The following is a 26,502-nucleotide window of genomic DNA, read 5'->3' as shown; positions in this document are numbered from 1 at the left end:
ATAAAGCAATTGAGGCAGTTGACGTTCCGTGTAATACTAAGTGAAAAGATTATCAAGGGAACCTTTTATTTATATCTACCCATCTGTCTGCCCATCGTTCACATTTTTTCCATTGTGTTCTAATCTGGATTCTTGAAAATACTGAGGATTCTTTATACACTCAGTTGTCTCCTATATATGTGTTAACAAGTAATTGAGTCCAGAAGTCCTGGGGTTTTGGGTCATTGAAATCAATGTGTCTTGTTTGGTCCATTACGATCACAGTTACTAAATTGCCATCACCAGCTCTGTATTAGGCGATTAGTAAGGATGGGATCGCGAGGTAGAATGGTTTAGATTATGAAGAACCTCTTCATCTATCACTGGAACTAGAAATATTCTAGAATGCAATGGTGGAATTATGGTAGAAGGTCACGGAAAATCAAGCCAGCTCCATCCATCTTCTGCTTGTATTCCTCTTCGAATACAATGTTTTGCGACATCAAGAAGTGATTCTTCCAGTCCCCCACGGTGCCTGGAACAGAGGGGGCTGTTACTATCATCCTTTGAAGAATATTGAGACATTGAAAATGAAACAGAATAGAACGTGCCTGCAACTACTTTTTTTGTTGTATTACCCTTTAACTGTTGTTTTTGAGGGTGTAATTGCTACGGATTTTTCGTTAAAGTTAAAAATTAATGACAATTATAACAGAAACCAAAAGTGTAAAGCGCTTAAGAATACCAAAATTATAAATAGTGCACAACTCCATACATTTACAGCCGCACTCACCAACAGTGACCCACAAATGACACACAAAGTTAGCAGACCAACAAACAGAGCGCTTAAATGATATAAAAACATAGAATCTTCCAATGTTGTTCTGAAAATAATAAAATAAACACATATAGTGCAGACCATCTGGTTAAGCTTATACACACACACAATATAAAGTGCAGAGAGTGTAAATGGGAGTTTAATGCCAGACACTCCCTGCAGTTTATACTGTATATAGAAGCTTAGAAATGGCTAAAATACTAATGTGGGAGTAATATAGCTATTGGGGCTTTAAGGACTCCCGGTTTCTGTCAAAACTGGGACACAGCACCGGAACTCGTACACCATAATCACTATATTGGCAATAACCATTTATTTTAAGAAGAAGATGATTGCAGTAACATTATTGACACATTCTTATATTTTTAGTAAGTAATGTACAATAGATACACAAGATCCAAAGATTGGATCTACCTTCTACATGGCCACCACCCACCTTTCCTCATGAAGGGAGAGATAGACTGATCCATCAACGAAGATGGAAAAGCAGAATAATTGGCCATAGGGTTCTCTTTCATTGCCTTGAATGAAGTGTGTTCTTTGATCTTCTCTAATACCTCCTCTGAAAGATTCTTCCCAATGAATCTCGTTATTTTACGGATCTCCCTCATTGGATCCTGTCCAACGAAATGAAAGAGTTAATAGCTGATAAAATACTTATCTCTCCCATTGCTAGCATAGCTATCTATACCTCGATCATGTCCTCATAGAAGATATAAAGTATCTGATATTTGTCTCTCGCCTTCCACCAGCCAATCACATGGTCAAACCAGCTTCCCCAGGGAACTATGAAAAAGAAATAACATTATAAGACCAATGCCACCACTGACTTTATCTACATGGTCAGAGCTATGCAACCGATTGATTTCAACCTTACGTATTCTCATTCAGATAATACCATGAAAGTCCCAATGTTTCAAGTAACTCACCTTCTCCAGACAGGAAGGATGAGAAGTAATTATCCCAGGTCCCAGGGTCCGGGAGACCTTTATTCATCTTCTGGAAGTAATAGTAGGAAACCATACAGTCCTTGGCATTCCTAGCAACATATACAACCTGCAGGAGAGATTTGACTGCATTATATTATACAACTTCATCAACCTGCACGGAAAATGGAACAGTTTAAGGGAGGGATATAGGAGTAATAAGAGATTAATAGGAGGGAAGAGATTATATAGAATAATAGGAGGAGTTCTAGGGAGGGTTATATGGAGTAATAGGAGGGGTTATAGGGAGAGCTATATGGAGTAATAGGAGGAGTTATAGGGAGGGTTATATGGAGTAATAGGAGGAGTTATAGGGAGGGTTATATGGAGTAATAGGAGGGGTTATAGGGAGGGTTATATGGAGTAATAGGGGGAGTTATAGGGAGAGTTATATGGAGTAATAGGAGGAGTTATAGGGAGAGTTATATGGAGTAATAGGAAGAGTTATAGGGAGGGTTATATGGAGTAATAGGAGGAGTTATAGGGAGAGTTATATGGAGTAATAGGAGGAGTTATAGGGAGGGTTATATGGAGTAATAGGAGGGGTTATAGGGAGGGTTATATGGAGTAATAGGGGGAGTTATAGGGAGAGTTATATGGAGTAATAGGAGGAGTTATAGGGAGAGTTATATGGAGTAATAGGAAGAGTTATAGGGAGGGTTATATGGAGTAATAGGAGGAGTTATAGGGAGAGTTATATGGAGTAATAGGAGGAGTTATAGGGAGAGTTATATGGAGTAATAGGAGGAGTTATAGGGAGAGTTATATGGAGTAATAGGAAGAGTTATAGGGAGGGTTATATGGAGTAATAGGAGGAGTTATAGGGAGGGTTATATGGAGTAATAGGAAGAGTTATAGAGAGGTTATATGGAGTAATAGGAGGAGTTATAGGGAGGGTTATATGGAGTAATAGGGGGAGTTATAGGGAGGGTTATTTGGAGTAATAGGAAGAGTTATAGAGAGGTTATATGGAGTAATAGGAGGAGTTATAGGGAGGGTTATATGGAGTAATAGGAAGAGTTATAGAGAGGTTATATGGAGTAATAGGAGGAGTTATAGGGAGGGTTATATGGAGTAATAGGAGGAGTTATAGGGAGGGTTATAAGTAGTAATAGGAGGGGTTATAGGGAGGGTTACATGGAGTAATAGGAAGAGTTATAGAGAGGTTATATGGAGTAATAGGAGGAGTTATAGGGAGGGTTATTTGGAGTAATAGGAAGAGTTATAGAGAGGTTATATGGAGTAATAGGAGGAGTTATAGGGAGGGTTATATGGAGTAATAGGAAGAGTTATAGAGAGGTTATATGGAGTAATAGGAGGAGTTATAGGGAGGGTTATATGGAGTAATAGGAGGAGTTATAGGGAGGGTTATAAGTAGTAATAGGAGGGGTTATAGGGAGGGTTACATGGAGTAATAGGAAGAGTTATAGAGAGGTTATATGGAGTAATAGGAGGAGTTATAGGGAGGGTTATATGGAGTAATAGGAGGAGTTATAGGGAGGGTTATATGGAGTAATAGGAGGAGTTATAGGGAGGGTTATATGGAGTAATAGGAGGAGTTATAGGGAGGGTTATATGGAGTAATAGGAGGGGTTATAGGGAGGGTTATATGGAATAATAGGAGGAGTTATAGGGAGGGTTATATGGAGTAATAGGAAGAGTTATAGAGAGGTTATATGGAGTAATAGGAAGAGTTATAGAGAGGTTATATGGAGTAATAGGAGGAGTTATAGGGAGGGTTATATGGAGTAATAGGAGGAGTTATTGGGAGGGTTATATGGAGTAATAGGAGGAGTTATAGGGAGGGTTATATGGAGTAATAGGAGGGGTTATAGGGAGGGTTATATGGAATAATAGGAGGAGTTATAGGGAGATTATATGGAGTAATAGGAGGAGTTATAGGGAGGTTATATAGAATAATAGGAGGAGTTATAGGGAGAGTTATATGGAGTAATAGGAGGGTTATATGGAGTAATAGGAGTAGTTTTAGGGAGGGTTTTATGGAGTAACAGATGGAGTTATAGGGAGGAGTTTTACCTTTGCATTTTTTTCCCAGAAGGAGGGTGGTACCAGTTGTATCGGGAGGTGAGTTTTTAGTAAACGCGGTGATTCCATTTCATTGGCAACCTCCACAGCTAAAATGAAAGGTGACATTATTCCCTGTTACTATAAATACAGTATGTTTCCTCTGTGTTTTTACCTGACTTCGCTGGCTTTGGAAGAACCAGGTCTATGAATGGCACTTTGATAAAGCACGGCGCCCGCTGGGCTTTCTCTGTGTTGCCCTCTAGCAAGATCAGATCCACGATCTCGTGAGCCCATGTGGTTCCTACAAACAGACCCAAAGTAATGACATATTGGTTTCATTCTATCTGATTATCTACAAACTGATCAATTAGATGGCGATAATACATCGGGTTTATTAAATATTCTGTGTATCTATTGATAAGAACTGATTGGTTTCTGCATTGGAAAAACCTAACAATATATCGCCATATCTTCCTCTAACAAACACATCTCTAATATTTCCCGGTGCACAGAGATTGATAAATTAATTTCACAACTTTGGTGGGCCAGGATAATAAATTGCACACATGGTATACGTATCACACCTGTCTCTCTGTATTACGGGACACGAGTATGATAAATAATGATGCGTTTCTATATCTAGTCGCAGACCAGTCAGAGTTGGGCAGGTAAGAACGGTGATTGCTTGTAGCGAAGGTTTGTTCGAATCTGAGGCAGAGATTTATTTATTTTAGCTTAACAGCATTTATAGCGCTGTTTGTGATGGCTTTGTGCTCACTATTCTCCTATTGTATATTTTATGCAGATTGTCTTGTAAGGTGCGCTACATTGTGTGCACTCGGATAGTTACACTTTAATGTCAACGAAACATCGTTCCTCCCAGCAATATGCATAGATGTGATAAGTATTGTTTTGCTAAGGAAACCAGAAATTTAGACCATGAAGCTTCACATAATTTACTATTTTCATGATATGTTTATTCGTATCGGTAATAATATCTAAATTGTCCTTCAGAGGAAAAAAAAAAGACAACAATAGAAAAACCTTTCTACATATATAAATGTTTATGGATATAAGTAAAATGTGACATGATAGTGTTTGCCCTTTATCCTCTCTGTTACTGCACGATAATATGTACTTAAAATATACCAATTCTCTTCAGCTCAGCTGAGACGTGTTTATGGTACTTTGCTCTGTTGTGAAATGATTCTGGTTAATTAGTAGCAATGTGTGCTGTGTGCCAGCTCAGCTGAATCATGACGATAATAGGGCAGCAATGCTCATACTGTCTCTGAAAATGTTTGTTACATTTCCCATAATGCTCCTCTTCCTCAGAGGCTGGCAGAGCATTGTGTGGAGTGTAGTCTACAAACGTTGCTAGTGCCATCAACTCTATATAAAATCCAAATCATTTTTTGCCCAGAGCAAAATCTGCAAAAATGATAAAAAAAATACCTTTTTTGTATCAAGATAATTAAAATAACAATTAGTAACAGTGTTCTTGCATGTCGTTCTGCCAATGAAACAAGTCTGTATTCTCCTTAATTCTAAATGTTCTGTTTGTTTTACAGATCTAACGGTGTATTCTGAGCCGCTATGAAAGATTTGGATGGGGACAGTTTATCATTGGGTTACACAGGGAAATGTTGGAACCACATCTAATTTTCACATATTTTTCAACTCTTTGTGACGGGCTAACCGCCAAAAAGCGCTCTCTCTGGTGATACCCACGTGGAGATATCCACCGGAGAGGGAGGTGGAACTATGACGCGGCTTCGCAGCCGCAGGGTCCCGCTGGCTGCCTGGAAACCCGTGCCGACCAATGGGAGAAGTGCTACCATTCACACTGGTTTTGCGCCCTTTCTCCCAATTGGCCGGTGACACACCTCTCCTCCCTGAGTGCCGATTGCTGCAAATTGGTTCACACCCTTTCTCCCGATTGGCCGTCGCATGGATTAGGCGTGAGATTTGAATCCACCGGCCGAAACCAAGTGATTCTGTGGACCTATTTTCGGGTATGTACAGAGCCGCCCTCAAGCCCAGACTTTGTATGACGATTTCATGGGCTCTGTATATCCGATAGCTCCACAATTTACAGGGACCATAGCTGGGACCAGGAGCTATTTGGGGATGTATGGCATGTGGGGGTGCATTACTGTATGGTGTGTATTTTTTTTTTTGTGTGTGTGTTTGACTCCCTGTGTTCGGGAGATACCATTACCATAATCAAACTGATACAGAGCTACTGCTGGTCCTTTATGTACACATCCTATCACCTTACAAACCAAGTCTCACACACTTCGTAAATATCTTTAAGCTGTGATTTTTATCCTGAACAAATGATTGCATTTTTGCCATCAGTTATGGTATTATTAAAGGGACACTCTGAGCACCAACACAACTTGAATGCATTTGATGGATTTTGAACCTCATTATTGCTGTGTTTTTGCATGCCCCACTCTGTATAGTATTCGCACAGCGATAAATAAATGTTTTGCAGACAGTTGTGCCATAAGACGGCCTTGGCAATGCCTCCTTATTCCAAAAATACTTCCTCATCAAATGAATGTTACAGAACAGAACTCAGGAGGGTCTAACTTCTTCTAAAGAGTTGGGGCTTGGAACCCCCATTTGAAACATTTTTATTCTTGTATTGAATCTAAATTACATTTGATTTTTAAAGAAATGTTCATTGCTTGAGATTATTTATTTCTTGAAATCCTAAATCTATAAATGGAATGCTTGAAGTCTTACTCACCTGCTTTAGGGTAAGTTGCCACCAAGATGTCATCTTCACGAGCTTGGAAATTTTGTATGATGTCCCACGCATCACATGTGATCTGAGGAAGTTGAATGCCATCTATTGATCCTATGGATAGATCGATGCCCTCCAAGGATTTAGCGATATCGTCAAGGACTGATGGATCCATTCTATAATGAAACTGGTGTTTAATTCAAAGACATATTAAATAATATCTCTGAGATCCTGTACTAATAATGAATGGTTCTTATTTTATCTAATATTCAATCTAACCATGCATCGTGTTGAGAGGGCTACAATCCCAACCATTTATTGCTCCCCAGTTCTGATAAATGAATGTTGGGGTGTTTAAGGATTAAATCAACATATATAGATGTACTATAGATCTATGTTCCCACTATACCATGCAATACTTCACTCCTCGCCCTCATTTTATTCTCTTCTTGGAGGGCTGATAGTCTTTGAAATGTCAAACTGCTGAGATAGTCTTGAATTTAAATCTTAAACAAAATATATAATAAAACTAAATTTAAACTGTAAAGATGATTTAATAAAAAATGTCTTCACTAAGAAGGATAGCTATATCATGCGTTGGGGCTAGAGTTAATACATTGAGCTCAATGTATAGTACATAGGCCAGCACCCACGATATGGTACATAGTGTATGATGAAGGATTATTCGGCCTCCTTTATACTAAAATGTGGGTCATATTGACCCCATAGATTTTTTTAAAAATGTTTTATTTATTTATTATTATTTTTTTCTATTACTTTTAAATGAAGTGGATGGCTAGCAAGGGGTCAGCTGCCACAGAACTTAATATTTTTGGATAAACTTTTGCAATGACTTAATTATTTAAAAATAATATGTTTTGATATTTTTTTTCATATTGATAAATATTGTAATGATATATATATATATTACATCTTAATATAAAAGCATCATCTAAAATGTATCCAAAACATTAAATCCTTTGAAAAACTTATTCAAAAATATAAAATGGAGGGGGGGCGGGGCCTGACAGCCAAGATGGCCGGTCGCACTTAGTGAGAGCTCCAGCACCAGCAGGCACAATTAAGCGTTTTCCGACCAAACTATTACCGACAGCGGCTCACGGTGCCCAGGGTGCGATGCAGGACCGATCGAGAAACAGGAGGATACCTGTCTTGACTCTGTACCTCACAAGAGTGCCTGGGCCGGCCATGCAGCCTAACCTAGAGCGGGGCCTAGCGTCTGGGGGAGGCGGCCGATCCCCCGGCGTGGGACATGCTCATCCACGAGAATTCAGCATAGCCCTGCTACCCCCCCCTATGGACCGGTGGGGGATATCCCGGTCCTCGCTGGGGACGATTACCCCCACAACACAGCCTGCAACACAACAGACTCTCAGTACACCTGGGACTGCCATCAGAGCTGAGTCCAAGCAACCCGTGGAGAGGGCGGAGAAACCAGCCGATGACCACTTTGAACAAGCGGATTACTCAGCAAAGCTAGAAGGGATCTTTGAAGCCTTCTGGCAAAAGCTTGAACGGCGCATACAACAAAATGCTGAGAAGCAACAAGGCAGCTGCTCCCCAAAGCACCCACGAGGAGGTCATAAAATGGCCGCTGCAAACCAGCCCCAGCGCACACAGGACCAACTCTACCGCCCAACCCTGAGCAGCAAACGGCAGCCTCAAGCAACTGCACGGAGCTACAAACCTCCTTCAGGGCAGGGAGCCCGACAGGACCACAATCAGTCACACCGCCCACACACCAGGAGGGGCTCCAAGAAAACGGAGCTGCAGAAGGCACACAGTCCAACCAAGCATGGAGGAGCAGCACAGGGATACTGGGCAGTGATTCCCGCACTAAACGGGACGAGGGGACTTGAGAATCCACAACGGACACTTGGACTGCACAGAGGCTGCCACGCGGAGACACCCCCTGCATGGCCCGCAAGAGGCATCGGCTGAATGGCGCTGAGAGCAACCGCTCGCAATGCGAGCAGAGTCCAGAGGCAATCAGGACAATTTCAACTAAAATACAGAGAGCAACCCCCAGTGAGATATGTACCAATGGTTGATTAATATGTACCCAGAATAGTTATGTGCCAATGATTAATAGGTGCCCATAATTAATATGACCCCATGATTGATATTTGCCAGCAAGTAACATGGTATCCACACATGTTTTAGCACAATCCTATGGCGGTGCGATTCCGCACTCCTCTTAGCATACACAATATCACCATACGTCTCACCGCAATAATGCATAACTTCACCCACGGCAAGCCAGATTATGTAAAACTATCACACTCACACACATCAGCTACACTTGACAAGCATAATGATCCCTCCATGAGACACTCACACAACCCCAATCACTATAAGCCTGCAATATGTAGCCTGAATCGAAAAGTTTAAAAACAACAATTGTGTGCAGTTTTTCCGTGCCAATTTGTACCTCTCGATCGAAAACGTTGGTGTGCTGGTGTGGCACAGCAGACTTGCCATGATACTGTCACCTATTAACATTGCGAGGACAGACCTACCGGCCTGGCAATTAGCATGTCTAAATCTCATGTTAGCTCTGCTTCTCCTCTACTATATGCATAATGGTTGCGAGGCTCCCTAGACTAAACACTCATAGCATAATTACTTTTCTTCACCTCGTAACCAGATACTGCTCTGTTTTAAAACGTGTTGCAATGTTAAGCATCCAGTAACTTTACTCTACTTATTTTATCTCATTCACCTGTTTAATTTACTATACGTTCACTGTACTGTTATCATACTCATTTAAAAATGTATGCATACTCCATCAGCCACAACTGTTATAATAAGTAAATGAATAACAAGCCTGCGAATGCCGTTGTGGCGACACAGGCACTGTTGTACCTACCTGCATACCAAAAATAAAGAATTAAAAAAAAAAAAAAAAATATAAAATGGAGACCTTAACCAAGTTTTGTTTTTTTCTGATTTATTTAATCACTGACTGCTAACGCTGAAATCAGGCAAATAGTTCAGATCTAGAATCCGGGACCTAACTTCAAAAACCGTGGTAAAGATTTTAGCTTTTTGGTAGCATTCAGTGTTGCCGAGATTCACACCAATATCAAGCTCATTCTGAGCCAGTTTTGGAAATTCTGGACATTGTTGAACACTGTGAACAATATGTAGATTTTGCCATCCAAATGGCCCCGTACAACACCAAATGATTTTTTCTTATTTGGTACAGGGACATTCGGACTTTAGTAAATAGGCCCCACATTATTATATTATTAAAAAAATTACTTCACATTACTCCACACAGTGTTACATCTCTTTAAACACGTGCATTCGTTTTCGTATGAATACGATTTCGTCCGTAAATTCTCTTTTTTTCGTATTCGTTTACTAAAACGTAAACGAAAGCCCTACAAACTAAATATAAACAAAACTAAAGGGCAAATGCCGAATGCATTACCTTTTCGCTTAATTTCATTTGTTTGATAGACTCCGTGCTGCAGGGGAATTAACCCCCACAGCACGGAGAAATAACAGTGCGCATGTACGAAGAAAACAACAAGGAGGGAGCTACTAGCTCCCTCCTTGTAATAGTTATTAATTCCACCCCCCTGCATTAAAACCTATGGGGGTCACTATGACCAACATATTAATAAAAGGGAGGTTAAATCCTCCCACATGCCCCTACTCGCGGTATGCCGTGAGTAGGGGTATGTCGCCTAAACAGCCGGTAGCTGCTCCCTGTCATTTAAAACTACGAGAGACTGGGCAGCTATTGCTATAATTATTGCTAAAAAATTTTTTTATGAATTTCGTTCAAAAACAAGTGGTTTGTGGACGAAATTCTGGTTTGCCAAATGAAATTTTTATTTAGTACGAAATCATTCGTACGAAACGTAAATTACACTGGTGCACATGTCTACATCTCTTCATCTTCTACCAACCTGACATTACTTCACACAATGTTACACCTCTTCAACTTCTACCAACCTGATATTACTCCACACAATGTTACATCTCTTCATCTTCTACCAACCTGACATTACTTCTCACAATGTAACACCTCTTCAACTTCTACCAACCTGATATTACTTCACACAATGTTACATCTCTTCATCTTCTACCAACCTGACATTACTTCACACAATGTTAGACCTCTTCAACTTCTACCAACCTGATATTACTTCTCACAATGTTACACCTCTTCATCTTCTACCTGATATTACTTCACACAATGTTACACCTCTTCAACTTCTACCAACCTGACATTACTCCACACAATGTTACATCTCTTCATCTTCTACCAACCTGACATTACTCCACACAATGTTACATCTCTTCATCTTCTACCAACCTAATATTACTTAACACAATGTTACACCTCTTCATCTTCTACCAACCTGATATTACTTCTCACAATGTTACACCTCTTCAACTTCTACCAACCTGATATTACTTCACACAATGTTACACCTCTTCATCTTCTACCAACCTAACATTACTCCACACAATGTTACATCTCTTCATCTTCTACCAACCTGACATTACTTCACACAATGTTACACCTCTTCATCTTCTACCAACCTGATATTACTTCACACAATGTTACACCTCTTCATCTTCTACCAACCTGACATTACTCCACACAATGTTACATCTCTTCATCTTCTACCAACCTGACATTACTTCACACAATGTTACACCTCTTCATCTTCTACCAACCTGATATTACTTCACACAATGTTACACCTCTTCATCTTCTACCAACCTGACATTACTCCACACAATGTTACACCTCTTCAACTTCTACCAACCTGACATTACTTCACACAATGTTACACCTCTTCATCTTCTACCAACCTGATATTACTTCACACAATGTTACACCTCTTCATCTTCTACCAACCTGACATTACTCCACACAATGTTACACCTCTTCAACTTCTACCAACCTGACATTACTTCACACAATGTTACACCTCTTCATCTTCTACCAACCTAATATTACTTCACACAATGTTACACCTCTTCATCTTCTACCAACCTGATATTACTTCACACAATGTTACACCTCTTCAACTTCTACCAACCTGACATTACTCCACACAATGTTACATCTCTTCATCTTCTACCAACCTGATATTACTTCACACAATGTTACACCTCTTCATCTTCTACCAACCTGACATTACTTCACACAATGTTACACCTCTTCATCTTCTACCAACCTGATATTACTTCACACAATGTTACATCTCTTCATCTTCTACCAACCTGACATTACTCCACACAATGCTACACCTCTTCATCTTCTACCAACCTGACATTACTTCACACAATGTTACACCTCTTCATCTTCTACCAACCTGATATTACTTCACACAATGTTACACCTCTTCATCTTCTACCAACCTGATATTACTTCACACAATGTTACACCTCTTCAACTTCTACCAACCTGACATTACTTCACACAATGTTACACCTCTTCATCTTCTACCAACCTGACATTACTTCACACAATGTTACACCTCTTCATCTTCTACCAACCTGATATTACTTCACACAATGTTACACCTCTTCATCTTCTACCAACCTGACATTACTCCACACAATGTTACATCTCTTCATCTTCTACCAACCTGACATTACTTCACACAATGTTACACCTCTTCATCTTCTACCAACCTAATATTACTTCACACAATGTTACATCTCTTCAACTTCTACCAACCTGATATTACTTCTCACAATGTTACACCTCTTCATCTTCTACCTGATATTACTTCACACAATGTAACACCTCTTCAACTTCTACCAACCTGATATTACTTCTCACAATGTTACACCTCTTCATCTTCTACCTGATATTACTTCACACAATGTTACACCTCTTCATCTTCTACCAACCTAACATTACTCCACACAATGTTACATCTCTTCATCTTCTACCAACCTGATATTACTTCACACAATGTTACATCTCTTCATCTTCTACCAACCTAATATTACTTCACACAATGTTACACCTCTTCAACTTCTACCAACCTGATATTACTTCTCACAATGTTACACCTCTTCATCTTCTACCTGATATTACTTCTCACAATGTTACACCTCTTCATCTTCTACCTGACATTACTTCACACAATGTTACACCTCTTCAACTTCTACCAACCTGACATTACTTCACACAATGTTACATCTCTTCATCTTCTACCAACCTGATATTACTTCACACAATGTTACACCTCTTCATCTTCTACCAACCTGACATTACTCCACACAATGTTACATCTCTTCATCTTCTACCAACCTGACATTACTCCACACAATGTTACATCTCTTCATCTTCTACCAACCTGATATTACTTCACACAATGTTACACCTCTTCATCTTCTACCAACCTGATATTACTTCACACAATGTTACACCTCTTCAACTTCTACCAACCTGACATCACTTCACACAATGTTACACCTCTTCAACTTCTACCAACCTGATATTATTCCACACAATGTTACACCTCTTCAACTTCTACCACCCTGACATTACTCCACACAATGTTACACCTCTTCAACTTCTACCAACCTGACATTACTTCACACAATGTTAGACCTCTTCATCTTCTACCAACCTGATATTACTTCACACAATGTTACACCTCTTCATCTTCTACCAACCTGACATTACTTCTCACAATGTTACATCTCTTCATCTTCTACCAACCTGACATTACTCCACACAATGTTACATCTCTTCATCTTCTACCAACCTGATATTACTTCACACAATGTTACACCTCTTCATCTTCTACCAACCTGACATTACTCCACACAATGTTACATCTCTTCATCTTCTACCAACCTGATATTACTTCACACAATGTTACACCTCTTCATCTTCTACCAACCTGACATCACTTCACACAATGTTACACCTCTTCATCTTCTACCAACCTGACATCACTTCACACAATGTTACACCTCTTCATCTTCTACCAACCTGATATTACTCCACACAATGTTACATCTCTTCATCTTCTGCCAACCTGATATTACTTCACACAATGTTACACCTCTTCATCTTCTACCAACCTGACATCACTTCACACAATTTTACACCTTTTCATCTTCTACCAACCTGACATCACTTCACACAATGTTACACCTCTTCATCTTCTACCAACCTGACATTACTTCACACAATGTTACACCTCTTCATCTTCTACCAACCTGACATTACTTCACACAATGTTACACCTCTTCATCTTCTACCAACCTGACATTACTCCACACAATGTTACATCTCTTCATCTTCTACCAACCTGATATTACTCCACACAATGTTACACCTCTTCAACTTCTACCAACCTGATATTACTTCACACAATGTTACACCTCTTCATCTTCTCCCAACCTGACATTACTCCACACAATGTTACATCTCTTCATCTTCTGCCAACCTGATATTACTCCACACAATGTTACATCTCTTCATCTTCTACCAACCTGACATTACTCCACACAATGTTACACCTCTTCAACTTCTACCAACCTGATATTACTTCACACAATGTTACACCTCTTCATCTTCTACCAACCTGACATTACTTCACACAATGTTACACCTCTTCATCTTCTACCAACCTGATATTACTCCACACAATGTTACATCTCTTCAACTTCTACCAACCTGATATTACTTCACACAATGTTACACCTCTTCATCTTCTACCAACCTGACATTACTTCACACAATCTTACACCTCTTCATCTTCTACCAACCTGACATTACTTCACACAATGTTACACCTCTTCATCTTCTACCAACCTGATATTACTCCACACAATGTTACATCTCTTCAACTTCTACCAACCTGATATTACTTCACACAATGTTACACCTCTTCAACTTCTACCAACCTGACATTACTTCACACAATGTTACACCTCTTCATCTTCTACCAACCTGATATTACTTCACACAATGTTACACCTCTTCATCTTCTACCAACCTGACATTACTTCACACAATGTTACACCTCTTCATCTTCTACCAACCTGACATTACTTCACACAATGTTACACCTCTTCAACTTCTACCAACCTGATATTACTTCACACAATGTTACATCTCTTCATCTTCTACCAACCTGACATTACTTCACACAATGTTACACCTCTTCAACTTCTACCAACCTGATATTACTTCACACAATGTTACATCTCTTCATCTTCTACCAACCTGATATTACTTCACACAATGTTACATCTCTTCATCTTCTACCAACCTGACATCACTTCACACAATGTTACACCTCTTCAACTTCTACCAACCTGATATTACTTCACACAATGTTACATCTCTTCATCTTCTACCAACCTGACATCACTTCACACAATGTTACACCTCTTCAACTTCTACCAACCTGATATTACTCCACACAATGTTACACCTCTTCAACTTCTACCAACCTGACATTACTCCACACAATGTTACATCTCTTCAACTTCTACCAACCTGATATTACTTCACACAATGTTACACCTCTTCATCTTCTACCAACCTGACATTACTTCACACAATGTTAGACCTCTTCAACTTCTACCAACCTGACAATACTTCACACAATGTTACATCTCTTCATCTTCTACCAACCTGATATTACTTCTCACAATGTTACACCTCTTCAACTTCTACCAACCTGATATTACTTCACACAATGTTACATCTCTTCATCTTCTACCAACCTGACATCACTTCACACAATGTTACACCTCTTCAACTTCTACCAACCTGACATTACTCCACACAATGTTACATCTCTTCATCTTCTACCAACCGGATATTACTTCACACAATGTTACACCTCTTCATCTTCTACCAACCTGATATTACTTCACACAATGTTACACCTCTTCATCTTCTACCAACCTGACATTACTTCACACAATGTTACACCTCTTCAACTTCTACCAACCTGATATTACTTCACACAATGTAACACCTCTTCATCTTCTACCAACCTGATATTACTTCCCACAATGTTACACCTCTTCATCTTCTACCAACCTGATATTACTTCACACAATGTTACACCTCTTCATCTTCTACCAACCTGACATTACTTCACACAATGTTACACCTCTTCAACTTCTACCAACCTGATATTACTTCTCACAATGTAACACCTCTTCATCTTCTACCAACCTGACATTACTTCACACAATGTTACACCTCTTCATCTTCTACCAACCTGACATTACTTCACACAATGTTACACCTCTTCATCTTCTACCAACCTGATATTACTTCACACAATGTTACACCTCTTCATCTTCTACCAACCTGACATTACTTCACACAATGTTACACCTCTTCATCTTCTACCAACCTGATATTACTCCACACAATGTTACATCTCTTCAACTTCTACCAACCTGATATTACTTCACACAATGTTACACCTCTTCATCTTCTACCAACCTGACATTACTTCACACAATCTTACACCTCTTCATCTTCTACCAACCTGACATTACTTCACACAATGTTACACCTCTTCATCTTCTACCAACCTGATATTACTCCACACAATGTTACATCTCTTCAACTTCTACCAACCTGATATTACTTCACACAATGTTACACCTCTTCAACTTCTACCAACCTGACATTACTTCACACAATGTTACACCTCTTCATCTTCTACCAACCTGACATTACTTCACACAATGTTACACCTCTTCATCTTCTACCAACCTGACATTACTTCACACAATGTTACACCTCTTCATCTTCTACCAACCTGACATTACTTCACACAATGTTACACCTCTTCAACTTCTACCAACCTGATATTACTTCACACAATGTTACATCTCTTCATCTTCTACCAACCTGACATTACTTCACACAATGTTACACCTCTTCAACTTCTACCAACCTGATATTACTTCACACAATGTTACATCTCTTCATCTTCTACCAACCTGATATTACTTCACACAATGTTACATCTCTTCATCTTCTACCAACCTGACATCACTTCACACAATGTTACACCTCTTCAACTTCTACCAACCTGATATTACTTCACACAATGTTACATCTCTTCATCTTCTACCAACCTGACATCACTTCACACAATGTTACACCTCTTCAACTTCTACCAACCTGATATTACTCCACACAATGTTACACCTCTTCAACTTCTACCAACCTGACATTACTCCACACAATGTTACATCTCTTCAACTTCTACCAACCTGATATTACTTCACACAATGTTACACCTCTTCATCTTCTACCAACCTGACATTACTTCACACAATGTTAGACCTCTTCAACTTCTACCAACCTGACATTACTTCACACAATGTTACATCTCTTCATCTTCTACCAACCTGATATTACTTCTCACAATGTTACACCTCTTCAACTTCTACCAACCTGATATTACTTCACACAATGTTACATCTCTTCATCTTCTACCAACCTGACATCACTTCACACAATGTTACACCTCTTCAACTTCTACCAACCTGACATTACTCCACACAATGTTACATCTCTTCATCTTCTACCAACCGGATATTACTTCACACAATGTTACACCTCTTCATCTTCTACCAACCTGATATTACTTCACACAATGTTACACCTCTTCATCTTCTACCAACCTGACATTACTTCACACAATGTTACACCTCTTCAACTTCTACCAACCTGATATTACTTCACACAATGTAACACCTCTTCATCTTCTACCAACCTGATATTACTTCCCACAATGTTACACCTCTTCATCTTCTACCAACCTGATATTACTTCACACAATGTTACACCTCTTCATCTTCTACCAACCTGACATTACTTCACACAATGTTACACCTCTTCAACTTCTACCAACCTGATATTACTTCTCACAATGTAACACCTCTTCATCTTCTACCAACCTGACATTACTTCACACAATGTTACACCTCTTCAACTTCTACCAACCTGATATTACTTCACACAATGTTACATCTCTTCATCTTCTACCAACCTGACATCACTTCACACAATGTTACACCTCTTCAACTTCTACCAACCTGACATTACTCCACACAATGTTACATCTCTTCATCTTCTACCAACCTGATATTACTTCACACAATGTTACATCTCTTCATCTTCTACCAACCTGACATTACTTCACACAATGTTACATCTCTTCATCTTCTACCAACCTGACATTACTTCACACAATGTTACACCTCTTCATCTTCTACCAACCTGACATTACTTCACACAATGTTACACCTCTTCCTCTTCTACCAACCTGACATTACTTCACACAATGTTACACCTCTTCAACTTCTACCAACCTGATATTACTTCTCACAATGTAACACCTCTTCAACTTCTACCAACCTGACATTACTTCACACAATGTTACACCTCTTCAACTTCTACCAACCTGATATTACTTCACACAATGTTACATCTCTTCATCTTCTACCAACCTGACATCACTTCACACAATGTTACACCTCTTCAACTTCTACCAACCTGACATTACTCCACACAATGTTACATCTCTTCATCTTCTACCAACCTGATATTACTTCACACAATGTTACATCTCTTCATCTTCTACCAACCTGACATTACTTCACACAATGTTACACCTCTTCATCTTCTACCAACCTGATATTACTTCACACAATGTTACACCTCTTCATCTTCTACCAACCTGACATTACTTCACACAATGTTACACCTCTTCAACTTCTACCAACCTGATATTACTTCTCACAATGTAACACCTCTTCATCTTCTACCAACCTGACATTACTTCACACAATGTTACACCTCTTCATCTTCTACCAACCTGACATTACTCCACACAATGTTACACCTCTTCATCTTCTACCAACCTGATATTACTTCACACAATGTTACATCTCTTCATCTTCTACCAACCTAATATTACTTCACACAATGTTACACCTCTTCAACTTCTACCAACATGATATTACTTCACACAATGTTACATCTCTTCATCTTATACCAACCTGGCTTTACTTCTCACAATGTTACATCTCTTCATCTTCTACCAACCTGATATTACTTCTCACAATGTTACACCTCTTCATCTTTTACCAACCTGATATTACTTCACACAATGTTACACCTCTTCATCTTCTACCAACCTGACATTACTTCACACAATGTTACATCTCTTCGTCTTCTACCAACCTGACATTACTTCTCACAATGTAACACCTCTTCATCTTCTACCAACCTGACATTACTCCACACAATGTTACATCTCTTCATCTTCTACCAACCTAATATTACTTCACACAATGTAACACCTCTTCATCTTCTACCAACCTGATATTACTTCACACAATGTTACACCTCTTCATCTTCTACCAACCTGACATTACTTCACACAATGTTACATCTCTTCATCTTCTACCAACCTGACATTACTTCACACAATGTTACATCTCTTCATCTTCTACCAACCTGATATTACTTCTCACAATGTAACACCTCTTCATCTTCTACCAACCTGACATTACTCCACACAATGTTACATCTCTTCATCTTCTACCAACCTAATATTACTTCACACAATGTTACACCTCTTCAACTTCTACCAACCTGATATTACTTCACACAATGTTACATCTCTTCATCTTCTACCAACCTAATATTACTTCACACAATGTTACACCTCTTCAACTTCTACCAACCTGACATTACTTCACACAATGTTACACCTCTTCATCTTCTACCAACCTGATATTACTTCACACAATGTTACACCTCTTCATCTTCTACCAACCTGATATTACTTCACACAATGTTAGACCTCTTCATCTTCTACCAACCTGATATTACTTCACACAATGTTACATCTCTTCATCTTCTACCAACCTGATATTACTTCACACAATGTTACACCTCTTCATCTTCTACCAACCTGATATTACTTCACACAATGTTACACCTCTTCATCTTCTACCAACCTGATATTACTTCACACAATGTTAGACCTCTTCATCTTCTACCAACCTGATATTACTTCACACAATGTTACATCTCTTCATCTTCTACCAACCTGATATTACTTCACACAATGTTACACCTCTTCAACTTCTACCAACCTGATATTACTTCACACAATGTTACATCTCTTCATCTTCTACCAACCTGACATTACTTCACACAATGTTACACCTCTTCATCTTCTACCAACCTGACATTACTCCACACAATGTTACATCTCTTCATCTTCTACCAACCTAATATTACTTCACACAATGTTACACCTCTTCAACTTCTACCAACCTGATATTACTTCACACAATGTTACATCTCTTCATCTTCTACCAACCTAATATTACTTCACACAATGTTACACCTCTTCAACTTCTACCAACCTGACATCACTTCACACAATGTTACAGCTCTTCATCTTCTACCAACCTGACATTACTTCTCACAATGTTACATCTCTTCATCTTCTACCAACCTGATATTACTTCTCACAATGTTACATCTCTTCATCTTCTACCAACCTGATATTACTTCACACAATGTTACACCTCTTCAACTTCTACCAACCTGACATTACTTCACACAATGTTACACCTCTTCATCTTCTACCAACCTGATATTACTTCACACAATGTTACACCTCTTCATCTTCTACCAACCTGATATTACTTCACACAATGTTACACCTCTTCATCTTCTACCAACCTGATATTACTTCACACAATGTTACACCTCTTCATCTTCTACCAACCTGATATTACTTCACACAATGTTAGACCTCTTCATCTTCTACCAACCTGATATTACTTCACACAATGTTACACCTCTTCAACTTCTACCAACCTGATATTACTTCACACAATGTTACACCTCTTCAACTTCTACCAACCTGATATTACTTCACACAATATGCTCTTACAACAATGCTATAATTACCATGTAGATACTATTTACAATAATAGAATGGATATCATATATTAAGTGCATATTCCATAGGTGAGTTACAACATTTAGAGATTGAATTAGTTAGCAGACGTAGCCAGCATTCATAAAAGTTAGGTAAAGTTTTCAGACTTTAAATCCTCTTTATGACATTATGAATTTCATTGGTATCCCAGCCAGCACTAATCCCACCTGTGTTCATGCAGGAATCTGGAGGTTAGCTGCGAGTCATGAACGGAGAGTTTGTTGAGAGAAGAATGTGATCTTAGTTTGTGTCAAAGGTATTTATGTACAGAGCTCCTCCAGCTGGTGCACTGCCTGTCACCTCGCTGTGTCATTCTGTCTAATACGAGCTCGTGGTTTAATCTTTACCTCTTTGTGCTAATACAGTAGATTAATCTCTGAGCCATCTCACATTTCTACCTCTGTACATGTTTGTTTTTTTACTTTTTATTCCCATTAGAAAAACTTGTTGTCCTATTTATACATGCCCAATTCCTGCTGTCTACATTAGCACCCATTCTAAGTCTTGGCTCCTTCTCTAAGCCCCGTCTTGTGAGCTTGGGAAAAGAAAGGTTGATGAAATTTAGAAGGATCAGAGACGCCGTGTTATGGAATCTATTGGGCTGTGTTTGTCCTTGTTATTCCTTTAGACTATATATTAATATTTACATTTATTGTAACTTTCCAAAGTCATTGTCACAGTTTTCATTTCACTTTGTTGAGATCAGCATTTGGGTGGTGGCATAGGATGAGACGCACATGGACAGTTATACATCCACCAACCACACTTCTCCCTTTGGGAGCAAGCACAATGAAATCTTTGCACATGAATCCTATAGATCTTTATGTGGAAGGTCAACAGATGGAGTTGCATGGCGTGGTATCATATATATCGACACTCTCCATCAGTATGACCTGCACCGTATGACATCATATGCTGCGGCCCCCTCCATCAGTATGACCTGAACCGTATGACATCATATGCAGCGGCCCCCTCCATCGGTATGACCTGCACTGTATGACATCATATGCAGCGGCCCCCTCCATCAGTATGACCTGCACCGTATTACATCATATACAACAACGCCCTCTATCAGTATGACCTGCACAGTATGACATTATATACAACAATGCCCTCCATCAGTATGAACTGCACAGTATGGCATCATATATATCGACACTCTCCATCAGTATGACCTGCACCGTATGACATCATATATATCGACACTCTCCATCAGTATGACCTGCACAGTATTACATCATATACAATGGCCCCCTCCATCAATATGACCTGCACAGTATGGCATCATATACAGCAGCCCCCTCCATCAGTATGATCTGCACTGTATGACATCATATATCGACACTCTCCATCAGTATGACCTGCACCGTAGGACATCACATACAGCAGCCCCCTCCATCAGTATGACCTGCACCGTATGACATATACAGCGGTCCCCTCCATCAGTATGACCTGCACAGTATGACATCATGTATATCGGCCCCCTCCATCAGTATGACCTGCACAGTATGACATCATATACAGCGGCCCCTCCATCCAGGGGCGTATTAGCCGCGAGGCAAACAAGGCATTTGCCTTGGGCGGCATTTTCCAGGGGGCGGCAAAAAACGCCGCCCCCAAATGCCCAAGGCAAATGTCTTGTTAGCCTTGCGGCTAACAGACATGCTGGGCTGGTTGCTGGTTGCTGGGCGGCCGGCGAGGGAGCTCTTCCCCTGAGCTCTCTGCTCAGCTCCCTCGCGCGCCGCCCGCAGAGTGAGACTGGGAGCCGGAATATGACGTCATATTCCGGCTCCGCCTCCCAGCCTCACTCTGCGGGCGGCGCGCGAGGGAGCTGAGCAGAGAGCTCAGGGGAAGAGCTCCCTCGCCGGCCGCCCAGCCTGCCCGCCAGCGCCGCCCTGCAGCCACTGGACCACCAGGGAATGGGAGAACCTCCCCCACCCCCAGCATTCCCAAAGGTAAGGGGGGGGGGGGGAGTAAATAAAAAAAAAAATGTGTTAATGTGAGTGTGTGTGTGTGTCTCTGACTGTGTGTGTCTGATAGTGTGTGTGTGTGTCTGTTAGTGTGTGTCTGTGTGTGTGTGTGTGTGTCTGTTAGTGTGTGTGTGTCTGTTAGTGTGTGTGTGTCTGTTAGTGTGTGTGTGACTGTGTGTGTGTGTGTGTGTGTCTGTTAGTGTGTGTGTGTCTGACTGTGTGTGTCTGACTGTGTGTGTCTGACTGTGTGTGTCCGACTGTGTGTGTCTTAGTGTGTGACTCACTGTGTGTGTCTGTTAGTGTGTGTCTGTCCTAGTGTGTGTGTCTCACTATGTGTGTCTGTTAGTGTGTGTGTGTCCGACTGTGTGTGTTTGTTAGTGTGTGTCCGACTGTGTGTGTTTGTTAGTGTGTGTGCGTGTCTCACTGTGTGTCTGTTAGTGTGTGTGTGTCCGACTGTGTGTGTTTGTTAGTGTGTGTGTCCGACTGTGTGTGTTTGTTAGTGTGTGTGTCTCACTGTGTGTGTCTGTTAGTGTGTGTGTGTGTCCGACTGTGTGTGTCCGACTGTGTGTGTTTGTTAGTGTGTGTGTCTCACTGTGTGTGTCTGTTAGTGTGTGTGTGTCCGACTGTGTGTGTCCAACTGTGTGTGTCTGTTAGCTAGTGTATGCGTATCTGTCAGTGAATGTGTGTGTATTTAGAAGGCGGGGCAGGGGGGAAGGGTTGGGTGGCGCGCGCGCGCGCGCGGGGGGGGTGTCTGAGTTTTGTCCTGCCTAGGGCAGCACAAAACCAAGATACACCACTGCCTCCATCAGTAAGACCTGTGTCCCTTCGAAGGCCCCAGAATGCTCCGTGCACGGAGCATTCTGGGGCCTTCGAAGGGACACACATGTCCCGAGCGCGCAGCCCGATTATAGGAGAACCTTAAGATTGACTTCACTTACTATACAAGGATCGACCAGCTACCTGCTGACACAGTGTGGTGATCGTCTCTACAATCATCAGGAACTGTTTTTCATCCCCTCCAATCACACCATCTTTCACAGACTACAGGATCTTCCTACATGATACAGCATAAAGAAATAGACGACATTGGTGAGATCAACCCACAGATAGTGGGGTAGATATAGTGCACTATATACTGAACTGCAATTAATCAGGACTGTAGTACTTTGCATTGTTTCTATTTTTTCTATTTTTTCATTTTTTCATTTTTCCATTTTTTCCTATTTTTTCCTTATTTTTCCATTATTTTACTTTTTCATTTTTTCACATGATTTTTTCCTCATTTGTTTTTCTATTTTCTTTGCACTTAAGATCACCACCTAACGTGTACAGATATACAGACTTTGAACTGTTCATCGAACAAAGGAGGATTCTGTGTCTAGATATATGTATATAGCTGGTGTATATAGGATGAATTTTGTGTTACTTAGATGAAATACCACTATCTTTATGAATTATTCCAAAAACACCACAATAAATACTATGAAATTGAACACAGGTTTAACTATTAGATTTATTGCCATTGGTTGAGTGCGGTATTCATATTTTGTTTATGATATAGATTAGGAGGTCTTTTGTGGGGTTATACCTCGAATACCGGCACCTAACACATAATTGAGTGCCAGCACATATTGTTTTAATGGTATAATCGGTATAATCTGTATAATTGGTATAATTGGTATAATCGGTATAATCGGTATAATCGGTATAATCAGTATAATGGTATAATCGGTATAATCGGTATAATCGGTATAATTGGAATAATCGGTAAAATCGGTATAATCAGTATAATCGGTATAATCAGTATAATCGGTATAATCGGTATAATCGGTATAATCGGTATAATTGGTATAATGGTATAATTGGTATAATCGGTATAATCGGTATAATTGGTATAATTGGTATAATCGGTATAATCGGTATAATTGGTATAATTGGTATAATTGGTATAATCGGTATAATCGGTATAATTGGTATAATTGGTATAATCGGTATAATCGGTATAATCAGTATAATCGGTATAATCGGTATAATCGGTATAATCGGTATAATTGGTATAATGGTATAATTGGTATAATCGGTATAATCGGTATAATTGGTATAATTGGTATAATCGGTATAATCGGTATAATTGGTATAATTGGTATAATCGGTATAATCGGTATAATTGGAATAATCTGTAAAATCGGTATAATCAGTATAATCGGTATAATCAGTATAATCGGTATAATCGGTATAATCGGTATAATCGGTATAATCGGTATAATTGGTATAATCGGTATAATCAGTATAATGGTATAATCGGTATAATCGGTATAATCGGTATAATTGGAATAATCGGTAAAATCGGTATAATCAGTATAATCGGTATAATCAGTATAATCGGTATAATCGGTATAATCGGTATAATCGGTATAATTGGTATAATGGTATAATTGGTATAATCGGTATAATCGGTATAATTGGTATAATTGGTATAATCGGTATAATCGGTATAATTGGTATAATTGGTATAATCGGTATAATCGGTATAATTGGAATAATCGGTAAAATCGGTATAATCAGTATAATCGGTATAATCGGTATAATCGGTATAATCGGTATAATCGGTATAATCGGTATAATTGGTATAATGGTATAATTGGTATAATCGGTATAATCGGTATAATGGTATAATTGGTATAATCGGTATAATCGGTATAATTGGTATAATTGGTATAATCGGTATAATCGGTATAATTGGTATAATCGGTATAATCGGTATAATCGGTATAATTGGTATAATCGGTATAATCGGTATAATCGGTATAATCGGTATAATCGGTATAATCGGTATAATTGGTATAATCGGTATAATCGGTATAATCGGTATAATCGGTATAATCGGTATAATTGGTATAATCGGTATAATCGGTATAATCGGTATAATCGGTATAATTGGTATAATCGGTATAATCGGTATAATCGGTATAATTGGTATAATCGGTATAATTGGTATAATCGGTATAATCGGTATAATCGGTATAATTGGTATAATCGGTATAATCGGTATAATCGGTATAATCGGTATAATTGGTATAATCGGTATAATCGGTATAATTGGTATAATCGGTATAATCGGTATAATTGGTATAATGGTATAATCGGTATAATCGGTATAATCGGTATAATTGGTATAATCGGTATAATCGGTATAATTGGTATAATCGGTATAATCGGTATAATCGGTATAATCGGTATAATCGGTATAATCGGTGTAATCGGTATAATTGGTATAATCGGTATAATCAGTATAATGGTATAATCGGTATAATCGGTATAATCGGTATAATCGGTATAATCGGTATAATCGGTACAATCGGTATAATCGGTATAATTGGTAACCATTTTAATCTCTGCCAATTCTGCTTTAGTGACTGCATTAAGCCCACTTTAGGAGTTGAGATGCTAGTAGTACCCTGGCCTGGTTCCTCAGAGCTGGAGCACACCTGTACGGCACTGGGTCTCCTCTACGACTGGCTGTGATATGTGTCTGGATTCTGCAGGATGCTTATCCTGACACTTAATCAGCTGTATCAGCTGTATTGCCATTAGTCAATGGCTAATGATGATAAGGACACTCAAAGACACTACTGGAGGTGGAGTTACACCATCGGCAGCAGAGGGGTTAATCATTGTATGTGCAGTGCCAAATCACTGAAGTGGTCATGGTGCTTGGAGAAAACCTTGAGCTCTAAAGCTTTTAAATCAATGTGTTTGTTTGTGTGTCTTTGTGTGTGTGTGTGTGTGTGTTTGTGTGTTTATCTGTTTTTGTGTGTGTGTTTGTTTGTTTGTGTGTTTGTGTGTGTCTTTGTGTGTCTGTGTTTGTGTGTTTGTTTGTGTGTCTGTGTGTTTGTGTGTTTATCTGTTTTTGTGTGTG

At 39.4% G+C, this 26,502-nt stretch overlaps 1 protein-coding gene across 2 annotated transcripts; it reads right to left on the bottom strand.

Annotated features, from left to right (window-relative positions):
* Nucleotides 1-254: 254 nt before the first annotated feature.
* LOC134571049 (sulfotransferase 1C1-like) lies at nucleotides 255-20,857 on the bottom strand. Of its 2 annotated transcripts, none has more exons than XM_063429092.1 (8): nucleotides 20,781-20,857; nucleotides 6,590-6,773; nucleotides 4,004-4,132; nucleotides 3,841-3,938; nucleotides 1,747-1,873; nucleotides 1,509-1,603; nucleotides 1,254-1,434; nucleotides 255-514 (listed from the first exon to the last, which is right to left on the bottom strand). In XM_063429092.1, exons 2-8 carry the CDS (start codon nucleotides 6,759-6,761, stop codon nucleotides 399-401), a joined length of 918 nt encoding a protein of 305 aa, XP_063285162.1. In that variant the 5' UTR covers nucleotides 6,762-6,773; nucleotides 20,781-20,857; the 3' UTR covers nucleotides 255-398. The 2 variants fall into 2 exon arrangements, with proteins under 2 accessions (XP_063285162.1, XP_063285161.1); XM_063429091.1 differs by having other exon boundaries at nucleotides 6,590-6,762; nucleotides 20,781-20,851.
* Nucleotides 20,858-26,502: the final 5,645 nt, after the last annotated feature.

Source organism: Pelobates fuscus, chromosome 8, assembly GCF_036172605.1.
Source record: "Pelobates fuscus isolate aPelFus1 chromosome 8, aPelFus1.pri, whole genome shotgun sequence".
NCBI lineage: Eukaryota > Metazoa > Chordata > Amphibia > Anura > Pelobatidae > Pelobates > Pelobates fuscus.
Note: the sequence above shows the minus strand (reverse complement) of the source record. Positions and strands in the feature narration are given on the sequence as shown.